The sequence below is a fragment of the Oreochromis aureus genome, linkage group 10 (genome assembly GCF_013358895.1).
Source record: "Oreochromis aureus strain Israel breed Guangdong linkage group 10, ZZ_aureus, whole genome shotgun sequence".
Classification (NCBI taxonomy): Eukaryota; Metazoa; Chordata; class Actinopteri; order Cichliformes; family Cichlidae; genus Oreochromis; species Oreochromis aureus.
The window spans coordinates 16331063-16354932 of record NC_052951.1 but is presented as its reverse complement, the minus strand read 5'-3'; the positions used below and the strand labels follow the sequence as shown (position 1 = coordinate 16354932).

Here is a 23870-nt window from a genome sequence, read left to right as displayed (position 1 = left end):
TTTCGGTAAAACCAAGTGCTTGCAAAAGCCTGTTTGTCCATCCATTTATTTTTTTCCATTTCTCTCCAATTCGGGGTTACATGCGTGCAGCAGGCTATACCAACTGTGCAAAAAGCAGGATACACCCAGGACAGGTCACTGTTGGTTAATCACAGGGAGACAAAGAACCATTCATATCTATTGCCAGTTATCCTAATGAGCATGTTTGTAGATTGTGGGAGGAGGCCAGAATCCCCAGAGAAGATCGTCAGCTGGCTGGTGGATTCAAACCCAGGACATTATTGCTATGGTGTGACAGTTCAGCCCATAGCAATAACATCCATAGCAATATTTCATATTTCTTAAAACTATGAGGTTTTAATATATTTAAATACATAGCTCAGGAGTCATAGTACCAACCAAAATTAACATCAGCCATTGGGCATAGCCTTAGTGCTCATCTCTCATAAATTTGTAATTTACCTTTGTCAAAATGAGTTTATTACAGTTTCTCAACATAATTCACGGGAACAGATACTTCTTAAAATCATATAATTTCCTTCCTGTATCATCCTGCATTTTTGCCAAAATTCTGTTATAATGAAAATAAAAATAAATAAATAAATAAATTCTTTCATGGCTGGTGATGTGAATCCATCAAGAAGGATTGTATGATGGGAAATGGAGAAGATGCATATCGAGAATTTGGGAGTGTCTGTGTTGAAGTATACGGTAATTTGTAAGTTCCTATTATATAATGCATTAGTGTACTAGTGTCCTTGGGTGGGCTGTCACTTCCTTGCCTCACAGCTACCCTCGCTCTGTGCCTCCTGTGGCTCAGCAGGGGTGATCCATGCACGGCTTTATCCTCCCAGATTGCAGCCAGTGATTATGGCTGCCTCGATAGGAAGAAGCAGGCTGTGTTGATGGCTTGAACAAATTGAATCAGCTGGAGGAGATTTAGAACACAGCTGTCCCATTTTCTCTGACTGAGCAAAGCGAAACACACACTCACACATCGACTGAGACTCCCGCTGAAACACAGTCCCACACAGCTTGCTTGTTAAACTTGTATGCATTTATGGAAGCGTTGAAATCCAGTTAAGCACATATAACTGCGCTTGTGTAGACACAAACGCACATAGTCTATTTTAAACACTGTACACTTTTTATTAACTTTTGGCTGCTTTGCTCCTTAGAAATCAAAGATCTCCACTTATGAGAAGATGTGGGCCTTTATGAGCAGCAGGAAGAACACCGCTTTGGTTAAGAACAACAGAGAAGGTATCACCCGCGTCTTGACGACAGACTACGCCATGCTGATGGAGTCCACCAGCATCGAGTACATCAGCCAGAGGAACTGCAACCTCACACAGATTGGGGGTCTCATAGACTCCAAGGGCTATGGAGTGGGAACACCTATTGGTAGGACGAACGGGAAAGATGTTTATGCCTCAACATCATCTTTGTCACTTAGCCCTGAATGAAAAGCCCCTGAAAAAGTAAAGAAAAAAAGTCATGTAGAGTCACATATTTTGAATTGAAGGAAACCCAAACTCCTCATGTTTGACATATTTCACTGCAGCAAGACTCATTTCTTATTAAATAAATATATTAATTAAAACAAGCCATAGACAATTACTGCATATTTTCAAGCACATCAAATTCAATTCTGATTAAAAGATTCTGGTGGTCTTGTTTTACTAGAAAATATTTTTTATAGTAGCGTCTGTAAATGAATGTTTTGCATGAGAGATAGAAATTTTTATTTCATTAGGAATTTGCATATTTTTCTCAGGAGTTCAAGTGCAGAGCAGCTACCCTTTATCCTCAAAATGCAAATACCCTTCCATCAGAAAGCTCTGCCAGCTGTAAGGCTTCAGGCCAGTTTGTTAGAATTTGAACTGGAAGCAAGTCAACTGCACTTGATGTCAGGACTGTTGGATGTTTACTCAAGCAATACTTAATATATATCTCTTTCTTCTCTTTTCTTATCAAGATGCAAAGGTATTGCAACTGATGTAGGTTTGAAACCCTCCGTCAGAGATTCAGGCTCATTTGATAACAGCAGGCCAACCTGACAAGCCTGTTAATTTTCACTCTGCTGCTCCTGTAGAAAACATTCTGCATTGTTAAAAATATTAAAGGCCACCACAGAATGGAGGAGCATCTGCAGCATAGTATGACAGAGAGGGCCAATAAACAGAAAGCCTCCCTGGGTAGTTAAGTTGGCACTAACCCTTCTTGTACAGGATTTTTCTAATCCAGTCCAGTTTGATGTTGACCTATTATTTCTCGGAATTCAGTTTCACTTCCCTGCTGGCCAAAAAAGCACAAAAATGAGATGTGCATAGAGTGGTAAAAGCAGGAGAAATGACAAACCATTATCTAGGAGTGCCAGACCAGGACCAGTCCCTCTAAATACTTTTTTGCTGTTGTAGTGGAGTGTAGTGGTATGGTGTGTTTGCTAGGATGTTTTTTTCAGAGCACGGGAACTTGGTACATGGTCAGGTTTAGGTTAAAGACATCCTTAAGAGATAAACACAGATGAGCGGCTCACTGCTTTAGGCTAAAGCCCTCAGAGCAGAGGCAGCTGTGCCCACGCTGTGCTAACAAGTTAGTCCATTCAGTGCTTTTCTCAACTGATCAATAGGCTCTGATGGAGTGAAAGTTGTGTATGGGTGTGGAAGTAGAGTAGGAAAAGAGGGGGGTGCAGAAAGTAACAGGGAATAGTGATAATAGGGTGTAAGAGTTCTTAATACTGTTTAAGAATTCTTAAACCTTATATATAAATATATCAAAGAATGTCGGCTAGTTTTACTCAATAAAAATGTACAAAACTCTGTATACTGCAATGTAAGCTCCAACAAGGCAAAACAACAACAACAGAAAAGACAAACAAGGAAAAAAAGTCTCCTTAACATCTTCCAGAGCTGGTCAACCTGAAAAGCCCAGTGTAGTACAGACAAAAAAGCTATTCTGGGAAATCTTGTGTGCAGCCTGTAGCCATGTTCCTTCTTTCTTCGCAAACTAAACACAACTCTTTTGCAGCACTTCTCACAGGCCAAAAGGTGTGACACGCTGTTCTCACACGCAAAAAATACCTTCCAAATTTAGCGGCTGGAGAAAGAAAGATATTGCCTGTGTTTAGTTTTTTAGACTTTTTAGTTTCTTGTAATCTCAAACGCGTAGGAAAATAAAATAAAAATGCGCACAATCTCATGCAAGTGGTGACTGCCATAATGTTCACATGCATGTGGGTGGAGTTACAGCTAACTGTTATTATTATTTCTGTTCTGCTCATCAAATTATGGTGAATCAGGTGGAAAATAGTCTCCATTACTTAGTATTACACACTCGGATCACTTAGATAAATCCTGTTTTAACATGAGAATGTGCCCTGCCCATCACATAGGAATGATTTGACATGTTTTGACTTGCATGTGACATATTTTTTCCACTTGCTGTCATAACTAAGGTTATGACTTAGTCTTATGTCACATAAAAGTAAGGCTGCAGTTTTGTGGACTGTGGGTGTTTTTGAAAAAAAAAAAAAACTACTTTAGAAAAACAAAGAAAAACACAATAAATATTATATCCAATTTAATAGCATGGATATTTAATGCTAGATAATGGTATTCATCAACACATAATAATGAGCAAATAGTGGCATATAAATGTAGTGATGTAAACTGTAAAGATTTGACTTTAAAGACTTTTTCTACCTTCCCCCTCACCAGGTTCTCCTTACAGGGATAAAGTGACCATTGCCATCCTTCAGCTCCAGGAGGAAGGGAAGCTGCACATGATGAAAGAGAAGTGGTGGAGAGGAAACGGCTGTCCAGAAGAGGACAACAAGGAAGCCAATGCCTTGGGCGTGGAAAACATTGGCGGTATCTTCATTGTCTTGGCTGCTGGTCTGGTTCTCTCTGTGTTCGTGGCCATTGGAGAGTTCATCTACAAGGCCCGCAGGAACGCCGACATAGAGGAGGTAAGTGAGGTGATGCTATAAACTGATGTGTGATGATGCGAAATGACCAGATTACGGGTTTGCTCTGAGCAGAGTTTTTTTTATTTTTTTTTTTTATTAGAAAAGACCTAGTTTTTCTGCAGATTGTTTAAAAGCAGAAGTGATTAAGGTCTGACAACAAGTGGGCACTGACAACGAGCAAAATTTTGTTCAGTACTCATTTTGCATGTTGGAAGTTATGTTTTTTGTTGAAATCATTGGCTCATCTGAGTGATATTACTCAAATTAAAATTTGCAATTGCTGCCGGCGTCTTGGCTAGACAGTCATTGGAATGATTTGTGACTTATTACTTTGACACAGTGAATGCTGGGTTTTGATAGAACTAGAAATTGCAGTCAACTAAAACACAAAGGTCTGTGTGGGGTTTTTTTTTTTACATACTTCAAATATCCTTCAGTTCACATGATTATAATCTTCTTTTTGGAGGTAACAAATATATTTTTCAAGAAAAGCATACCATTTCACACCTAACAAAGGCAGTATTACATCATGAAAGATCAGCAATGCCATGCACATGATTCGTGTTTTCAGTCTGCCTTATTTTTCTTTCTTTCATGTAGTTTCCATATTTTTATTTATTATCAGAACTTTTTTCAAAGTCAGTTTTTCTGTGTTATCTTTTCTCATCCATCCCTTTTTTTTCTTTGCATCAGGCATTTTGTTTCTTTTATGGGGTGCAGTCTCGTCAGTTTCAGCGGCGTGGCTCCACCTCCTCCTCTGGCACTTCCTTATCTACAGATCTAGAGAGCGGCAGGCTACTGGGCGATGACACTGAGTAGCCATGGCAACACAAATACACCACATGCTCACTCTTATTGATAGGTTTGTAACCGGGTGTCCTTCTCCCTGCCACTGTTCCCAAAATATGCCAGCATAGCTAAACCTTCAACCTTCAGCTTCACCTAATCCTGTAATCATTTCTATAGTTGACCTTTTTTTCCTTCAGCATGTACCTGCAGAGTGCTTGTTTATTTCCAAAGTGCTCCCACCACTCTCCCTCATACAGAGTTTAGCTTAATAAAATGATATAGTTCTCTTGAAACTTAACACTACAATTTCAGTAGTTGGGTTTACAGTACTTGCAAGTTGTTTCTGTGCAGAGGTAGCATCGTGCTGGCGTGTCTCCATGATGACTTGGCGTCCCCTCTCATTTGTATGCTGTTTCTTATCTGTAAGGAGCAAATTAATGATTAGAGCCTTAAAATACAGCCTCCGTTCCAGAAAGCACTCAAAATATTTGCACATTTTTGGTCATGTGGAGTCTAAAAATCCTAAAAATTCAATATAGCTTTAAATTACAGCACCTAGTTTTACAATGAGCATTAAATGTGGCGCTATACTGATGTTTTCTTCACTCTGGTTAAGTACCCTTTCTATTGGCAGTGTAGTCTCAGTAGACTTTTGTGTATACTCTCAATGCCTTTTGGGAAATCAAAAGATAGGAAAACTTATTTGAATATTTCCTCCTCATTAAGCTCATTAGTAGACTGGTTTGGTTGGCTGAGGTTAGGATAACAGTGACTGAACAATGTGTTGAGTTAAGATGTCCCTTGACACAAATCCGGGGCCAGAAGTAAAGTCGTCCTTTCATTAATAACTTATATTACTGCAGAGAATTCTCAGCGAGGAAATGATGGATGGTATTGCAGAGGAAAATAATTTTCACTTTATCCCTGGACTGACCTTGTGTTCCTTTTTTTCTCTGAAAGGTAGTATGAGAGTGAATGCAATATTCACTCAGATAAAGCAAATATTAACTACTACTGTGAATTAATAACTTTACTACTGTTACAGGGCATACAATTGGTGCATGCAATGAGTGCATATCCTACAACCTACTTAGTAATTTGATAAGATACTTAAATTATACCAGAATTAACATTGTATTTAATGTATGCATGTTCAGTGATAACTTGTACTAAGACTGATTGGAACCAAGAGTCAATGAATCAATGTTTGCACAAGTAAAGTAAATATAACTTTTTTTTCTTTTCTTTTTTTTTTTTAGTTGTAATCAGGTATGATTTTTGTTTTTACAACTAGTCACCAAAAAACTTGAATTGTCAATTGTTCAGGTCAAAAAAGAAGACGTTTTTTTCTGGTATTAATAGGAAACCCATACTAGATCAAGAAGCCCGAAGCCCACGGATGGAACAGGAAGGTTTTCTTCTATGTTGTAAAGCTCAGCAGATAAAAACTGGATGACTTTCTGCTGTGAATTATGATTTCATGAGCACGTCATCCACAGTAGGGCAAAATAAAAGGCAAATAACCGCGATTGAAGATTAATGCAATGTACTATTCTACAGATTCAGATAAGCCTGAGGCTTTTCATTTCAGATGGCCTTCTTTTTGATAATTTCAAATAATTACCATACTATAAATCCATAGCTCCCTGCAATAGAATGCACAGCAGACACTGTGCTTTATCTCTCATGTCAGTAATTGGTTTTCATGATGAGACAACAGAGTTTATAAATGTTTCACAACTCTTTCTGAAAATTTACAATATATGTGAGTTTTCCCATTCCTGGTCATCTGACTCAAACCAGTTCTCTAATTCATCTTCACCCAAACTCCTAGTAGCATGTATCTACTGGAAATCAGTTTATTTTGGTGTCTTAACTCCAGCCTTTAATTGTTTATCTCTCTGGCAGTGCGTGTCTTTTAGCGCCGTGATGGAAGACTTGGGGATCTCCCTGCAGTGTTACAAAGGCATCCGGAGGAGGTCACGACCTCACGGCGGTGCAAGGTCAGCTTGCATCTTCTGTCAACCCAAACGTACTTCAAAGAGGGAGGGAGCGAGACGAGATTCCAGCACTTAAGCTTTGAATCAGAAAAGATATGGAAATGCAGAGACTGGTATCTGATCATGTTCCAGTTCTCTTATTTTTTTTGTGTGGGCCACCAGCAGATATGACGTTATTTCCTCAGCACCTCTAGACTGCTTGTGTATGGATAACGCATTAAATACTGTACCGTAAATGTAGTTGACAACACTGTAGCCTTGTATCAACATTAATAATGTTAAAACAGGTGATGACCACAAGAATGAAATCCCTGTCATTGTGTAAACCATCGATGTTCCCTCACGGCTGTAGTTTGGTTTAAGGCGTCTGCAGAGTTGAATCTGTAGACTTTATAGAACCTCCCATCGTTTAATGACAAAACTTCACTGATTTTAACAATAAAAAGACTTTTGCATTTTTTTAAATGGTTTTAAATGATTTCTTGCTCTTGTTTCCTGCTGGCAGCAGTGTGTGTGCGTTTCTTGTAGGCACACACTGAAGTAGCTTCAGAGAGGATTGCTGAGCCACCGCTGACCAGCGAAAAGAGATAACGACCTCTAAGGAAAGACACAAACACACCTGCTGTTTTATAGCCTTCCAGTACCAGCATCTCAAACATCAATCCTGACACACACACACACACACAGACGCCCGTAGTCCTTACAAACACCTGTGATCATGATGTTATCCCGGAGATGGATCAGAAAAAGAACATAATACTGGGAGAAGGGAAGGACAAAGTGAGAAGGACGTTTTATAATGCCGTAAGCTGTAAGGAGGTCAAAGACAAACAGTTTTTTCCTTCCCTTGAGAGTAACAGTCTTGTTTTTCAATAAGCCTCCTTTTTTTCAGCTTGTATTTGTCAAATCTGACAACGTTGGGAGAAATCGTGTCTTCCAGGAGTGACAGTGGATCCCAGTGGATGTTTGCATGCCACAATGAGATTTGTTACATTTAAGTACATTTTAAGCTTGACATGCATGCTGCAGCAGACCCATCAGCAGATTTAGAATTTACAGCACCAAGCCTCAGATTGAACCATAAAATTAATAAAAGCCTTTATTTTGGAAATACAGAATATTCCCATTAGTATTCTTTATAAAAGCCTGGTTTTAGGGATGGAGGCTTATGACAGCTTCATTTAAATTTCATATTGTTTGACTACTTTACACATTCAGTGTGCCTTTATTCCCCTCTCTTACTCAAACAAGAGAGATGTCTCATCTGACAGGTGAGGATTATGCTAATGAAAAATGTTCTTAGGAGCCTCAGCAGTATTATCTCTCAGCATTACTAACTAATTCACGCACCCCTGCTGGAACTCTACTCCTGAGGGCACGGTGAAGGATACCAACTTTGACACTTGACACACATCAAACGGATACACGGCACAGCACTGATTAACATATGTGACAACAACATCTTTACTGACAAATCCAACTCTCATTCCCACTTTGGTCAGTCCCCACGTTACAGTAGAAGCTTCCCCATATCAACTTTTGTTTCTGTTCTCTTGAACTTAATTTAAGATCAAAGACATGAATAACCAGCTCTTACTTTTCATGACTGTGTCCTCCCTTTAGCGTTTGAGGCTTTCCACTCACCTGCCCTGAACTCTAACTGGGTGTGTGCTCTGTCCACCTTTGTGCCTGAAGCCATCAGCTGTTCCTTCCTTTCAGTTATTGTGTAAACATTACTGCAATCAGGTTTAGACTTAACTCCAGAGTATTACAAACCAAATATTGGTAAGGAAGCAATTCCAAGGGGACAGAAACTAAGACAAACTGTTAATAGATCATCTTAAAGTTTGAGTCTTGATAATGTCAAGACATTCAAACTGACCCTCACTTCCCTGATCTTAGCAGCTAATGCAATGACATTTCAAACAGGACAGAGCACTAAATGCTGTAAATAGCTTATAAATTGTTGGAGTCAGAGGTTTTGTGCTGTAATTTCTCTCTGTAGACTCTGTATGCTGGTTTGCTGGTTTGTGTGTATCCTGAGGGAATTCAACCAAGCGTTTCTTAATCTCTTCATGTAATGAGTTTTCTCTTTTTTGGTATTCAGATTAATTCTGGGATTGGGCTCAGTCCAATGTAATAGCGTTTGGTTGCCTCTAATCTCCTAACCCCATAATTCTTAATCAAAACCAAAGGCAGTATTTTTTTTATCATTATCTAATCCATCACGAATGAGGCCATGGATTACAACTCCAACCTTGGCATGCTCCTAAACTGACCGTTATTGCTAAGCCAGGATGACCTCACCTGACTAATGCTCTGTTGTCTTAGGCTTAAACTCTTTGTGGCAATGATCTCAAAGCACAGAGCTCTCAACCTGGGGAGGTGAAAGAGAGATGTGGAGACATGAAGGGATTGTGGCATCTGTCTGTTTTTGCTGTCAGTAAGTTTGAAGTTGTGGGGGAAGAAGAAAGCTGTCAGAAAGCCTTCAGAAAACAAATAAAAAAAAGGGTAAATTACAGAGCCTGCTGTTTTCCATTCAATGTCAAAATGGAGAAGTGGAATGCCCTTTCTCTAAGGTATTTTTGAGAGCCTTTAACAAAGAACAGGAAAAACTCAGCAGGACAAAGTTTAGATTTCATTTCATCACATTTCTGGAGAAAAGCTTGTTTCTCACCAATTTAAGTCCTTCAAACCTGTCAGGCTTGGTCCATGTATTACAATATAAAGCTCTCAACTGTACATGGAAGTACAGAAGGCTCAAATCTAAATAATGACTGCGGAATAAAAGAGGCACAGACATTTGAGTGCGTCCCATCCATCACAATGTAATGAACAGTCTCTGGGGCTGATAAGGCACATCTCTGTCAACCTTCCTGTCAATGAAGACAAACGAGAGGGAGGAGGACTCTTAGAGGCGCAGAGCATTATTTATCTGTCCCCTTCTGTTTCTCCCTCCCTGCGCCTGCCTTTCTCTCCCGCTATGTGAAGTCCCGGCTGCAAAAATTCAGGGTGAATGCTGCCATCTGCTGGTGTGCAGGGGAACTGGGCTTGTGAATAAAAAACTGCAAACCTCTGAAAACCTCTGCAGTTCTTACACTTTTTTTAAAATAGACTTTGCAGACGCAGGCTTTATCTGCCGTATATTATAAATATGATGGGATTTATAGTTATCAGCGTCCGATTTTGCACGCCTCTTTAAGCATTTTCAGTAAAGTATTTTAAATTTGAAAGCTTCTTTAAAAATGGGTTTCCTGTAAAAACTCTCTATGTCTAAATGGCTTTTTATGTCCCTATGCTACTGGGTCACAGCACAGATATTTCTAGATACACAGTTTTCCCTTTAATTCTCTGAGAACGATAGGAAGATGAAACCCCAACTTTTAATTTGTATCTAATACAATAAAAAACATGTCATTCTAAAGCACAATTTAATAATATTAATTTAACCCTTATCCACTACCAGTCTAAAAAACACCTAAACAGTGTATCACCTAACCCTTTTAGGTTTGAGCTGGAGGCTACTGCATCCCCATAAATCTACTAGCAAAATATAAACACACAAGGATGCCCTGTTTTGTCGTCCACATGAGCTATCATAACATGAGATGCTCGTTCTGAACAACTGCCTCATTGCACAGCTATTGCAAAGCCCAACACCATCCGAGCGGTATGACCGTGTCACTCATAGCAGTGCCGCAGCTATGGGCATTTTTGCGGGCTAAAGTCATGTCATCTGAGACTTTTAATTGGGCCCGGGCCGCCACAGGGGGACAGCGGACGGCATTCCTTCACTGCCTGCGCCCTGTGTTGCTCTTCGCTGCGTGGCTCTGTGGATAACATGCACATGCCTGCGCAAACTTGAGCTGCTGGAGTCCCTCTGACTGTCATTAATGTATTGACGCCTTGGCTACGTGCTGGAAATCGTAAACTTTGTTAATTACAAATTAATAGAGTTATAGTCTCAAGATAGCGGAGGTAAGCTCTCGAAGAGACAGCGGTGCCATCTTTGCTGGGATTTGCGCAAGGGACGTGACGGCTGAGACGCCTTTCTTCTGAAGAGACCTCAACATTGACCTCACGGGAAGCGGACCGAATCGGTGTTGAGGACTCACACTGCTTCCTGATTTAAAACTTTGACACTGACGTTTCTGCGTCGGTTTCTTGCTGCTTCAGGTAATAATGACCTGTTGGCACAGACGGTGCATTTCAACTATTGGATGCATGCAGAAGATAGTGCATATTTATAGAATATCCTATAGTCTCCATCACAATTTTGATTATATACCAGTATGTCACTAACGTATAACACGGTTGCATTTTGATGCATCACCTGTGCTGCTCTGTCGCCAAAATCTGACCTTTTGTTTCCTTACAGAAGGACACATTATGGTTTGAAAGAATGTTTCTTTGCAGTAGAAGGTCACTGAGGTGTGTTGGCTGAGACAGTGAGTGTACCAGGGTTAAAGCAGGCAAACGCACTGTTATAAAAAGCCTGTACATTCACTGGAAAGCGGAATGCAAAATCCAGACCTCAGAGCCAGTCTGTCAAAGCTCTCAAATTATTTAATCCCACAGCTACTCCAAATGCATGATGAAACCGACGGCTGTGTGTCTGTGTGTGTGTGTATGTGTTTGTGTGTGTGTGTGTGTGTGCTCTCATAGGGCTCCTTTGTAGTGGTTTCATATCAAAGGGTTTGGTGTACACCTGCTGAGTTCAGTATTTAGTTTCTCTGGTGAGGTAAAATCACATTAATATGCTGGGATAAAAAAGAGTTTGTGCGTTTCATGGCAGATAGAAAATTTGTAGTTCTACGTTCTTGGTCTAACTACCGATTAATCTGCTGATCTGCTGAATAAGCTCAGATGTGGAACGGTTTGAAAAATTATGCCTTTCAATTTCTTAGACAGAAAGAGACATTTAAAATCAAGAAAATGCAAATTTCACATCATAAAACAGATAAAAGATGGAGACTGCTAAATTCATGAAGCTGGAAACAGTACTTTCAGTTAGAATCTCTGGATTTATTAACAGTTTATTCGGATTTCTTTACTTCTTATTAGCTGATTAACTAACTGTTTCATTGTAGCATCATCACTTGTCTCTCATGGGGTCATTTGGCTTGTGTTAACAGCTTTGTTGTGTGCCTGTGACCTTACAAAGGGATAAATGATCACCTCAACCAGAAGAGTGTCTCCTGATAAATCTGAAGTTAGAATTGCCTTCAGCCTTGATGACAACTCAGGTAAACACACACAAATACATACAGTAGGCGCACACTCATATTATGCTTATTTCACAGAATTTGGAAAGTTACTTTAAAAATGATAACAAGTTACAGATAACTTCTGTTGACAATGTAAGCAATCTTTTTAATCATTTCAATAATGTAACCGTTACTTTATTTTTTATAACAAATTACTTTAATTTGTGAGAAAACAGAAATAACAACAACAACAACTTTAAGATGCTGCAGGCTGTAGTCTGTAGGTGTTTCCTCGGGTTTGCCACAGATGGTGTGCATGTGGGCCTGTGCAGTGCTATTACTTCAGGGGTGGTTAAATGTGAATTATACATGTCTCAGCTCATGTCGACGAACGTGTGAATTTGTTATGGATTGAGCAGTTACATTATCCTCCAGTATAGTCAGTGCTGTATGTTTCCTCCAAGAGCTTAAAACACACTAAAAAGCAGCATAAGAACAACTACATATCCTATTGTCCAAACCTATGTGTCCACAAGGTAAAATAACACAGTTTTATGACTAGTTTATATTTTCTGGTGCACATCAGTACTTCCAGTGTGTGTGCATTTTCATTGTTCTGAGGTGGTTGCGTGCTTTCCAGTATTTATGAGCTTGTAACGTGCAACTTCAAGAACAAGTCTGTGAGCACCTCTGTCTCTACTCTCTAAAATGAAAATGGCAGGAATTGTGGCTCAGCAGTGCATAGTGGGTATTGGTTCTGGAGAGTATGCTAGTGTTATGGTTATCTAATATGCAGCTGTGGCATGATCATAGGCAATTTGTTGTCGGTGTACAGACCTCAGTCCAACACTACATTACAAGGGTGCTAACTGTGGATGTAGATGTATGAGGAGTACTATAAGCTAAGGAAATTTACATCACTCTGATCTTAGCAAATGCATACATATTTTCAAATGCTTCAGGTATAGCGCTGGCAGGTTGTTTAGACCATTTAGGATTTATTTGATTGGCAGGTGGAGATTAGTAGCAGTTTGGTGCAATGGTTAGCGGTGTCGCATCTCACCAAGATGGTCCTGGTGTAGAGACTGGCAGTCTACTGGGGCCGTTCTTTGTGAAGCAGGCAAGTGGGTTCTCTCCGGCTTCCCTCCATAGCCCAAAGACATGCTTGCTAGGTTTAATGGTGTGAATGTGAGTACCTGTGTTAGCCTTGTGATGGGCTGACAACCTGCCCAGGATTTACCACACCTCTTCCCTAGTGTCTGGTGGAATAGGCTCCACCTCCCCCATGACCCTGACTTGGAAAGCAAATTTTCATACAAAAGGCCAAATGAAAAATGGTCAAAATGTAAGCCTGTCTGTCAGCTTAGCTTTGATAATGATGCACTCAAATTTTTCCCAGCTTTGCTATTTCATTTTTTGGAAGGAATCCTTGCACAGCCGAAAAACTGCAAAGCAATGGTAACATGTTAAACTCTACAAGTACTTGGATTACCGCACCTGTGTAATCACTAAAATTTGAATTAATAAATGTAATCAGTCTAAATTTATGCCACCGTAACTGTAAATGGCTGTAAATGTTTACTTTGCATTTTTTATGTAACTTTGTTAAAGGTAACAAGTTACTCCACAACACCAGCTATCGGCTGATACACCCACAAACCCGTGTTGCAGCATCTTAAAATGAAGTTAACACATTATTTTGAGGATAGTTACGCATATAATTAACTGAGCATTCAACACCAGATAAATCCTGAGGTTCAACTTTCACTGCATTTCCAGTATGTGGGGAACATGTGAATGATACCAACCGCACACCCTCTGACTTTAACTGTCTTCATTCTTCTACACTGTAACTGAGACAGGTGCTCTCTCTATTTCTGTATGACCATAGCATATTAAAGAAAGAAAAAAATCACACGCATTTGTGCATGTGCAGCTGTGCGCTTGCATGCATCTGCATGCGCAAACATAAACAAGTCAGCTGATAGTCCATATAATATTCCATCATTTATTAGTACAAACATAAACAGATGCCTTTGTCCCTAAGTAACACACACATACAAACACCTACTCTACCTATGGTTCTAGGTGCTGTCTGTCAGGATATTTTACTGCAGTGGGGCCAGGCACTGGGACAGCAGCTGCAACTATGCAATGCCAGAGTCGGGTTTCCTCTCTAATACTAACAGTGTCCTGCTGCCTGATTCACTGTTCAGCTTTTAGAACACTGGTCTAAATTTATAAGCAGTTAACAGTTCCAGTCCAGCTCCACCCTCTGATCCCCCCCACTCCCTTGTCTTTCTCTTAGGAAACAAGATGAGGCCACAGAAGAAAGCACATACTCAAATCTGTCTTTCAACAGAGACTGATCACCTCATGACCATCGGCTTGTAATTCAGTGTCTCTTCCTGAATTATCATTTTTTTCATTATACTATATCAATATCCGTTACCATTCATATTATAAAAGGCAATAAAATCTTTTATTCTTTGCTTGTTTTGTTCTCCATAATAACCTCAATTGAATGGTCACAGAGGTCTTTGCCGTACGTAGGTGTAGCTCTGGAGCTGCTCAGACTCTAAACCTCCAAAGTCCAACTTTAGATCTTCCCTCCGCAATCATGTTGTTGTGTCTTTGAACTCATGTTTCTCAGCAAGGGGGCTAAGAACTGTGCTCCGTTTGGGGATCATCCTCTAGGCCTTTCATGGCTTCATGCCTGGCATAGTTATAACCCACACTGTGTCAATTCTAAGCATGAGAACTGTATTTATTCCACATCATAATTGCCCCCATGGTTGTTGGCTGGCCCTCTAATTCTCCTGCTTTTAGAAGGTTGCATCATCCTGGGATTCTCCACATGTGTTCCACAACTCCAGGGGGGCATTACTATCAGGGCAGAAGCTGGGGCAGACAACTTGTCTGTTTCTGTCTGGCTTCCTATTTATCTAAACCACTCGCTGTCTATACATCTGGTCTGTTTGTTCTGCTTACTTTGTTTGCCCTGCTTACTTTGTTTGTCTGCCTGCCACATAGATGTCCCTCTGTATTCTTATCCTGCCTGTCTTTCAACCTGACATCTCATTACTCCTGTTCAGTAAGAGGACGTGGCTCATTTATAAGTGCAGCACTATGTTGCTATGTTGTGGTGTCATACAAGAGACCCATATAGTGTTTCAATTTTGGCCATTTTATGAGGCGGAGGAAAGCATTAAAACTACTGCCTGTAGAACAAGTGGCGCATCCAAGGAAAACACTGTTATGTGTCTTTTTATGGGAAAAGTTATAACTAAAAAAGCAATAACAATAATAATATTGACACATTTCTTACTTTACTGACACTAAATTCAGCAATTAATGTTACCATGCAGAGTTTAAGATTACAAGTTTTCATTCACACTTTCTTTTTTTTTAAGAGAGGCCTTGTGCTTCATACTGTCCTTCACCAACAGCAGGTGAAATGATAAACTGTGCATTGTTTGTCTTCAAGGTTTGATCATTTAGCAAGTTCCTACAGTTCTTGATTTTGCAGTTGTTGGAAAATTATTAGTTTTGTGCAAATTCCAAGCTTCTGTAGATGAATTATGATAGGACCTGATATATATGAGCATCAGAAGGAAGGAAGGAAGGAAGTACATTATCGTGAATTCACTTTAGTTTCATTTATGTGGCATCATTTCACAATAAGAGTGATCTAAAGGTGCTCTGTAATATAAGATAAAAACCTTTAATATTAGGGGGAAAAAAACCCAGGGAGGTTGTTTGTTCACCTATGAGAAAGCACTGGGTGACGGTGATCAGTAACAGGAAGAGACTTCTGAGAGAACCGGGCTGGTCCTGCTGTGACCAGCTGGGGATGAGGGGAAAGAAAAGATAGAAAACAGGAACAGTGAGGAATCATGAACAACTGCAGAACAAAATGCAAACTATGGGAGACAGCAGACAAAAAAGTGTAATCGTAAAAGTGGAGAGGGTGTCTGTCTCCTGAACCCACACTGGGAGCTGGTTCCACAGGAGAGTCCTGATAGCTTGATAGCTGAAGGCTCTGACTCCCATTCTACTTTTAGAAACTCTAGGAACATAAAGTAAGCCTTCATTCTGAGAGCAAAGTAACACAGTACAGTGAGACACTGAAGATATGACGATACGTCATCATTCAGGGATTTCAACGGGATTTCACAGGATCAACCGAAGGCTTTTCATTGAGGTTTTAGAACAGCCAGATAACAGGGAATCACAGTAGTTGAGCCTAAAAGTAGGGTATACATTTTAGTTTTTCATGCATCACTCTGAGACAAAAATATTTATAATTTTATCATATTTTCCATGGATAAAGGGAGGTCTAGAGATTTGTTTAAAGCCAAAGGACATATCCTGGTCAAAACCAACGTTAAGCTCATTCATACTTCTACTATTACTTCAGTGTATTTAACTTAAAAATATTGTAGGTTTTGGGCAATTAAAATTATCTGACAGCTGTGTTTACCGCCTACTTTACTTATTTTTAGGATTTTCAGTTAAACGTGAATAATAACTTCTCCCAAGAAGCATTTTACATATTGGAATACTAAGCAGTGTAAATTCTTATCACCACCTCCGATTAACACGTCGTATACAGTATGTTAATGCATCATTAATACAATAATTAGCACTAAATAAAATACATAAAACCTCTGTGCTGTTGTGAACAGTTTTTCACACTTTAAATTCTTTTGTTTTTTCAGTTTTCTTTACAGTGTTTTCTGTTTAGATACAGTAGACTCTAGTAGATCTATACTTCTACCAGGAAGCAAAGGTAGTATAATGTTATACATTTTATATCATAGAAAATCTACCATTTCATTGTGACAAGCTTTCTTTTGCTATAAATGTATTGTAATGTTACTCAATGTAATGTTACAACATTACATTGAGTAACATTGTAACATTTTTACTCTAATTAATTCTAAATGAAAGATGTCTCAACAGATGTAAAAGATGTGGAGGACCTCTCCCAGACTTTCCCAGATCTTGAACAGCGGCTACAGGTATACTGTTCATAGTGATGCATCTTGCATTTTTTTGCAGTACAGCACACAAGAGGAAGAATACAGCAGAAAATTCACAAAGTAACAATTTATAGCATTGAATGTGCATTTGATTATATTGCTTTAATCTCACTGTTAGCATCATTGTTGGTTGCTCCATATTTTACAAAGTTACTACATGCTAAACCATTTCTCTCACAAAATCTTATTAATGTAAAAGAAGTAGATCAGGAAATATGTAAAAATAGAATGGAAAATAAACAAAAGTTGAAAAAAAAAAAAACTATACATTGGACATTGCTGGCTGCACATGTATTGGATACTGTAGTCAAGGTAGCAGTTGAATCTTTAAATATGGAGTAACCTGGTTATAGTTATCAACCTCTGTAAATTGAAAAAAATCCCCGCAATTCACTCTTTGCCCTCCCCGTACGGTTAGTGTTGTCATTGAATTATCCTTCATTGAGTATCATTGACAGGGGCACATAAATTGTATGTGGAGTACCAAAACAACAAGGGTATCAAATGATAATGGTACCAGACCATTAAATATAGCTTTCAGACAGTGTACTATTACACACTACAAACAAAGAAGAGGCTTCTTTTATTTCCATTTATACAAGTTTTGAAAATGTTTTCTTACTTAAACAATATACACGTATTTAAAAAATCCCTTGTGTACTTCTGCCTTATTTAAGACAGGATTTTAGTGTTTATAAAAAATAAATGTACTCAAGGTGAAACAAATAAATTAATCTAAACTGGTTGATAACTAAATGTTCTTCTCAGATATGATGATTTTAAAGCAGACTTACTTTTTTGGACTGTTGTTGAGACAGACAACAACAACACTGACGACTCAGATTCCAAGAAACTGTGAAGGACACGGTGTACCATACTTTGATATGATTCAAAACTAACACTTCATCTCTCTCATGTTGCATGCTTTACATCTTTTATTTCTCTCTGACCTTTTGCAGCCAGTGCCTCCATGTGTGTCTCTGAGAGAGAGCGTTCAGGTGTACAAGGAACATTGCAGGATGGCAAAAGAGTTCCACCAGGTCAAGAATGAGATTGCTGTGCTCGAGGATCGCAAGTAAGGCACTAGAACAGTCGCTTCCATGTTGATTGCAGCAACCCTTTTAAGCCATGTTAAAATACACGTCGAAGCTCCTTGTGACAGGGAGCTTCAACTTTGCGCAGCATATCTCACTCCAAATTAGAGTGCAAGGACGTGTACTACTGAGGAAAAATTATTGCTTAAATCTCAACTTATTGGTGAAGAACTTCAAACTCTCCAAAGATTTAGGAGTTCAATTCCCTCTATAGCATCACATTCATTAAAAATAGAACTGCAAGGTATTTTGGATCAACATGTCCACCAGATGGCACAATTAATAGCCTGCATACAGTATTTAGCATGGAAACTATCGAGAGCATTTCACTTAAGATGTTGTTTTAAAAGATAAAAATTTAAGACTTTCAGGTGTATATTTCTATTATTATGTTACGAACAACATCAAGCACATGCGAAAATTACAGTGTGCTAGGTTTCTTTGATTAGTTCAGAATTATCTACTGGGAGGATGTTACATAAAGTGCAGCTCTGGTCAGGTTTAATTGAACAAGAACTATTGTAAGCTTTAATACACAAACTCATTGTATGTTGGCATAAAAGTGGGGATGTATTACACACATGCAGTCGACAATGCGCCCTGTGTCCCCAGCAGCTGTGGGTAGTTTTAGCAGTGGGATTTTCAAGGGCCTTACTCTTACCCCACCACCACACCTACATACACACACAGACATGCACTGACACAACCTAAACCACTTCACAGTTCCTAAATACAGAACAGCATGCGGACTCTGACTTAGCCTTGAATCTAGACGAGCTGGGTAAGGCTGGTAGAAACTCCTGTTTCTTCACACTATCAGTCGGATACATTCACGGTCACATTTACACACGACAAACCACTAGTAATCTGCTCTGTAATGCTATACTATAAAATTTGATATGGTGGCTTAACTTTAAAAATGTGCACACTGTTGTTCTCAAGAACAAATAAATACCTGCAAGCAAATGAGGTGCAAGTTATACTAATTTATTTTGAGTTTACAGTAAATAAGTTACATGAAAGGAGCTATACACCAAAATAAATGAGCCTGTATACTTCTTTAAGTTAAATGCCCTTTATACAACCAGCCCTAATTTTAGAAACAAACTCAGAAAATCAGTCCACGTGATCTAGTTTGGTTTAGAAAACCAAAAGAACTTAAACACCATATTTACATATTGTGTTTTAAGAGACAGAGATCTCATGTTGGGTTACATTCATGTGTTAGATACAACATGCACATACAGGAAGAACAGGTTTTAACATGTGAGCCACAATCCTGAACATGAGCACTAGCCAGGACTTATTCAGCTCCACAGTCATGGTAGCCTGCTCCACGTAAACCTTCACAATCTTCTAAACCACACAAACATATCCATAAAAAACAAAATCTAAACCAAACACAACAACAGTAATTATTCAAACACTGCTTATCAAGCTTAATTTTAACATTAACGCCCCCACGAGTTCTGTCATTGAAGAAGTTTTAGATTCAGTATATGTCGGCTTTAAAAACTATTACAAATTAAACTAAAGGCTTTCATTGACATTAAGTCAGTACATTGTGTTTATGGCACAAGATTTTCCTGATTTTGAAACTTCTCATTAATAGAAATTTTTTTTCACCAAAAGGAGGATATGCTCACTCTCTATTCTGAGCATTAAGAGAAATACATCATACAATGAAAGTTTTGCTGCTTCCTTTATGAGGAAGTGTACACAGAAAGAGGAGGGCTTGAGACATACAGTGAAGTTTTGCAAGGATGACTACAGGAACAACGCTTTAACACAGTGGGGAGGGATTTTCCAGGACGTACTGCTCCTTTTAGTCATTCTCAGACAAGCACACACTAGTTTAATGGAATTCGTATTTCATTTATCTTCCAGTTTCTAGATCATCTCTAAGTTCAGTGTTTTTGTTGCCCGTGGATTTAGCCTTATTCCAGTAAGATTCACAAAAAGGTTCAAAGTTGGTCAAAGGGAAATACAAGAGTTTAGAAAAGTTCTTTGACTAATATTGGGGCTTTGGTTTTTTGTTGTTTTTTTTTTACGTGTGATGAAATCATGACATGACAGATTGTGCAAGATAGCTGACAAACTGGTTTTATAGCCGATATTTCAGACAGTGTGTGAAATGCTGATTTATTTTCTTTCAATTTTAATAAACTTTGGTACACAAAAAAGACAAACAGATGCTCTAATAATAAGAAGTTTATTTGTATATATAGCACTTACACATAGTTTAAAAGTACTTCACAGTTTAAATTAAACTACCCAGTAAGAAAGCGTTCATGTCCCAACATACAAACTCGGTTGACACATACAGTATTGCTTTAGTTCATACATACTACCATACAGACAATTAAGATATTAAACCTTTGTGAAACATTATATTGTAATACTGAAGGAACCATAAGGACTTTGCTGTTTTTATTCAAGCAACAAAGCATCTTAAAGGTTTTGCTTACTAATTCAGATCAAACGTTTAGTCTGATTTAGTCTAAGGAACTGAAAAAAAGAGTGTGGCTGTACATGCTTTCATCATACTTGCATGCTTTCGTACTTGCATCATACTTTCCACCAGTTTCTTTGTTTGTGGCTCACACATTTTGTTCAGGAAATAAATTGTGCAGACCTGTTTTAGAGTGTGATCTAAGACCCCAGTGTATAACAGAGCTTCCCTAATACCAGCATTTCAACAATTTGAAGTCCACTACTACTCTCAATTAAGTATGCTTCTCGCTTAATGCTTTTATCCCATTAAAACTCCTCACTCTACCTGTTCTGGATAATACATATCAATTTTCTGTTTTTTTCTTTCTTTTGTTGCTGTTCTGTAACCTAATACTTAGTAGCTGTAATACAACACTCACATACCCTCATAGACGTCAGGGCGTTACACGTAGTACCACTTTGTACACATAGCATGTCCGTGCAGTACTGCTGACAATGTCTTTCAAAGTCCAAAGGCTGTTCGTTTTTTTGCCAAAGGAAGTCAGGTCACGCCGTCTAAACCTGCTCTACAGTGTTTCAGGTCAGGTAGCTTTATTGGGGATAGTATTTATATTTGGTTTAGGAGGTTATTGTGAGCCCACAAGGACTGGAATAAGCGTTCCAGTGGGCAGAGAAAGATTTTATTTCATATACATCATTAATCCTAAAGAAAACATTAGAAAGGGATGAGGTTTTATTGAAAAGAGTAGGTCTCGAAGGTGCCATCAGTATATTTTTTTAATGTTATTTAATAGAATAAAAAGGATGGAACAGAGTGCATTTACATCTTCCAACAAACTGATGAAGTTCTCCATCCTTAAAAGACATGTATTAAAAATACATAGGAGAGGGTTTGTGGTTTGTGGTAGGCACCATGTTCCTCTACCGTATTTGAATGCAGTGCCTGGAAAGGACATCTCTCTTCCCGCTAGCCCTGTTTTACATATATGGCTAGAGACCGGCCACATACGTAGTAGACAGAGGAGAAGTCATAGGGCGTGCCATGCAGGGACATTTGATCCATGCCTGCACCTTCAGACTCAAGATATGAATCATTATACCAATGTTTTATTATCAGAGGAATCCCTGTCACCAAAGAAACAAAATCACAAAGGACACAGACAACACCACTGGCCTCTTAATAAAATATTACCCTCTTCCTTCCAGCCTAATCTCCCAAATTGAAGTCAGGGCTCTAGTAACACATAAAAATGTGCATAAAAATGCTTATTTATTCCCAATATTGTTGCAATTACTTATTGTCAGTAGATTAGACAGCTGACAACAGGCTAAACAACAACAACAGCTGATTATAAACTAACATTATGCCAGCTAATGCTAGGCTTGAGTATCTTGAAAAAATAATCACACTTTCCCGCCAATAAACAAATTTATTAAACTCTTGTATGAGAGTTTATTCAATAGTCCAACAAAGTTATGTCCACTTCAAAGACAGTTTCACCAGTGCTGGCTAATAGCGACTAACAGAGGCTAACATTAGCAAAAACTGCAGTTTTACTGACAGAAAATTCAAATATCCACAATAACTTACCTCGGTATGAATGGAAAGTCGAAGGTCAGCTTTTTCTGACTCATTGACCTGTATGTTTAGCAGTGAAAAAATTTACACACTGTAAGTTTAAGTTAATAAACTCTAAACTTTAAAACATTTATTTTGATTTCAATCCATTTCAGTGCCATCATGACGAAAAAGTCTTTTTTTCAGGGAGCCAATAAAAATGTACCCATGCACAGAGAGATCTGTGACCTGCGGCACATAAGCCCTGGAGCGCACAACATACTTTGTTATCTGCATTTATACCAGTTATCAACAAGCTGTATTTTCCTACATGTGGAAAATGTGAATAATACACTTCATTTACTTCCACAAAAAATGTCAGTAATTTTTTCAAGTCTGTGAGTGCTTTCCCCTCTTGGTCCTTCCTGTGAGTTTGCATTGTTTCTGTGTTTATTTTGGCTTCCTCCCAAAGAAACCAAAAAGCTGAGTACTTGAAAATGCTCATCTGCATGAATTTGAGAAATCTGACTTTTCCACGAACTGGGAACCTTTTCCTGGGTATTTCCCTGCCTCAAGCCAAACTCTTAGACATCAATAACTGGCTATTAAAATCTTCCCACTCATCCATCTAGGCGCAAGTTGCTGGCGGAAATGGTGGAGGATGAGAAGGTTGCCTTGGAGATCGCCCGTTTGGAGGAGGAGTTTCGGCGTCTGACAGAGGAGAACCGCACCTTGGTCACAGTCCATAAAGAGCGTGCTAAGCAGCTGGAAAGGCTCTGCGGCAACAATCGAACGAGGCAAGACTCCTCATGACCTCGGCCAGAACCTAAGACCACCAGACTCTAAGCTGACACCAGGGCCAGGAACCAGGAACAAATATTCAGCCAGTGCTCGTTTTACGCAACCACACTCTGTGAATCAGCTAATTACACAGAAAGCTGTTGTTTCGATTCATGTCTGAGTCATTTGCTTGAACCGCAGACATGCAGTTATCAAGTTGTTTTAGTGATTCCACCTAGGTATTACACACTGCCAGTTAACTGGGCACTGCTTTGTTTCTGTATGGTCATGCATAACCCTCCTGGTTGCTAGTGGAAAATCTAAAAATACAATATATCCATACTTAGTCAGTTGCTGTGACTCTGATATCTGTCTTAGGTCCAGTGAAGACTCAAATGTTTTATCTGAGATCTGCTGAGGGAGCCAAAGGTGGTACGATGTGGTCCAAATATTTTATTTAAGGAGTGTGTAACCTCCTCTCCCTCTCTCCTACACCCAGTGTTTAACACACTGTCAGGCATCTGGAAAATATAAGTATTGGTGAGGAACAGAAATACAATGGGTGACTATCCATTTCACAGCATATGCTGCAACACAACACTGTAAGAGTTGTACATTTTCTTTTTTTTTGATGTAGTGTATGTAGTATAGATGGGGAAATGTACAGCATGACGAACTGTTGGTTATTGTCCTCATACAAATAAAATGTGTTTTATTTTGACACTAGCATCAGTTCCCTATTTTCATTTCTCCAAGCCAGTGTTATGTGTGTTTTTTTATGTCCATAGTGATTACAAAGAAAAGGGAACTAGATTGTTTTTTATGTCGAGATTAGATCATTCTGGAGTTATGAAACTGTCACCTGATTGGCTGGTTTGACTCTTGACAGGCTTCCCTCTTTCTCCAAATCATGTGATATTAGAAACAGCACTTTGTAGTTTTACACTGCTGTAGCTCCTCCATTCACTGAGGC

The 23870-nt window shown here is 38.9% G+C and overlaps 2 protein-coding genes across 3 annotated transcripts in view; both read left to right on the top strand.

The window, feature by feature from the left end:
* The window catches only part of grik1a (glutamate receptor, ionotropic, kainate 1a), a 33451-nt gene extending 26293 nt beyond the window's left edge, over window positions 1–7158 (top strand). Inside the window, exons 14-16 of the mRNA XM_039618590.1 lie at window positions 1179–1404; window positions 3720–3970; window positions 6668–7158. Of these exons, the coding sequence (XP_039474524.1) occupies window positions 1179–1404; window positions 3720–3970; window positions 6668–6835 (645 nt within the window). The 3' untranslated portion in view covers window positions 6836–7158. The remainder of the gene's footprint in view (window positions 1–1178; window positions 1405–3719; window positions 3971–6667) is intronic.
* Window positions 7159–10569: 3411 nt separating this feature from the next.
* map3k7cl (map3k7 C-terminal like) lies at window positions 10570–23618 on the top strand. 2 transcript variants are annotated; one of them, XM_039618721.1, is made up of 5 exons: window positions 10570–10935; window positions 11895–12005; window positions 16932–16990; window positions 17971–18086; window positions 22750–23618. In XM_039618721.1, exons 2-5 carry the CDS (start codon window positions 11930–11932, stop codon window positions 22928–22930), a joined length of 432 nt encoding a protein of 143 aa, XP_039474655.1. In that variant the 5' UTR covers window positions 10570–10935; window positions 11895–11929; the 3' UTR covers window positions 22931–23618. The 2 variants fall into 2 exon arrangements, with proteins under 2 accessions (XP_039474655.1, XP_031610007.2); XM_031754147.2 differs by having other exon boundaries at window positions 16920–16990.
* The last annotated feature ends 252 nt before the right edge of the window (window positions 23619–23870 follow it).

Excerpts from the sequence above, each read along its gene's own strand:
- map3k7cl (XM_031754147.2), top strand. The coding sequence starts at position 11,930 with ATGATCACCTCAACCAGAAGAGTGTCTCCTGATAAATCTGAAGTTAGA. Across the intron at positions 12,006-16,919 it reads CAGCCTTGATGACAACTCAG|ATGTCTCAACAGATGTAAAA; the intron begins GTAAACACACAC and ends TCTAAATGAAAG. Across the intron at positions 18,087-22,749 it reads GCTGTGCTCGAGGATCGCAA|GCGCAAGTTGCTGGCGGAAA; the intron begins GTAAGGCACTAG and ends TCATCCATCTAG.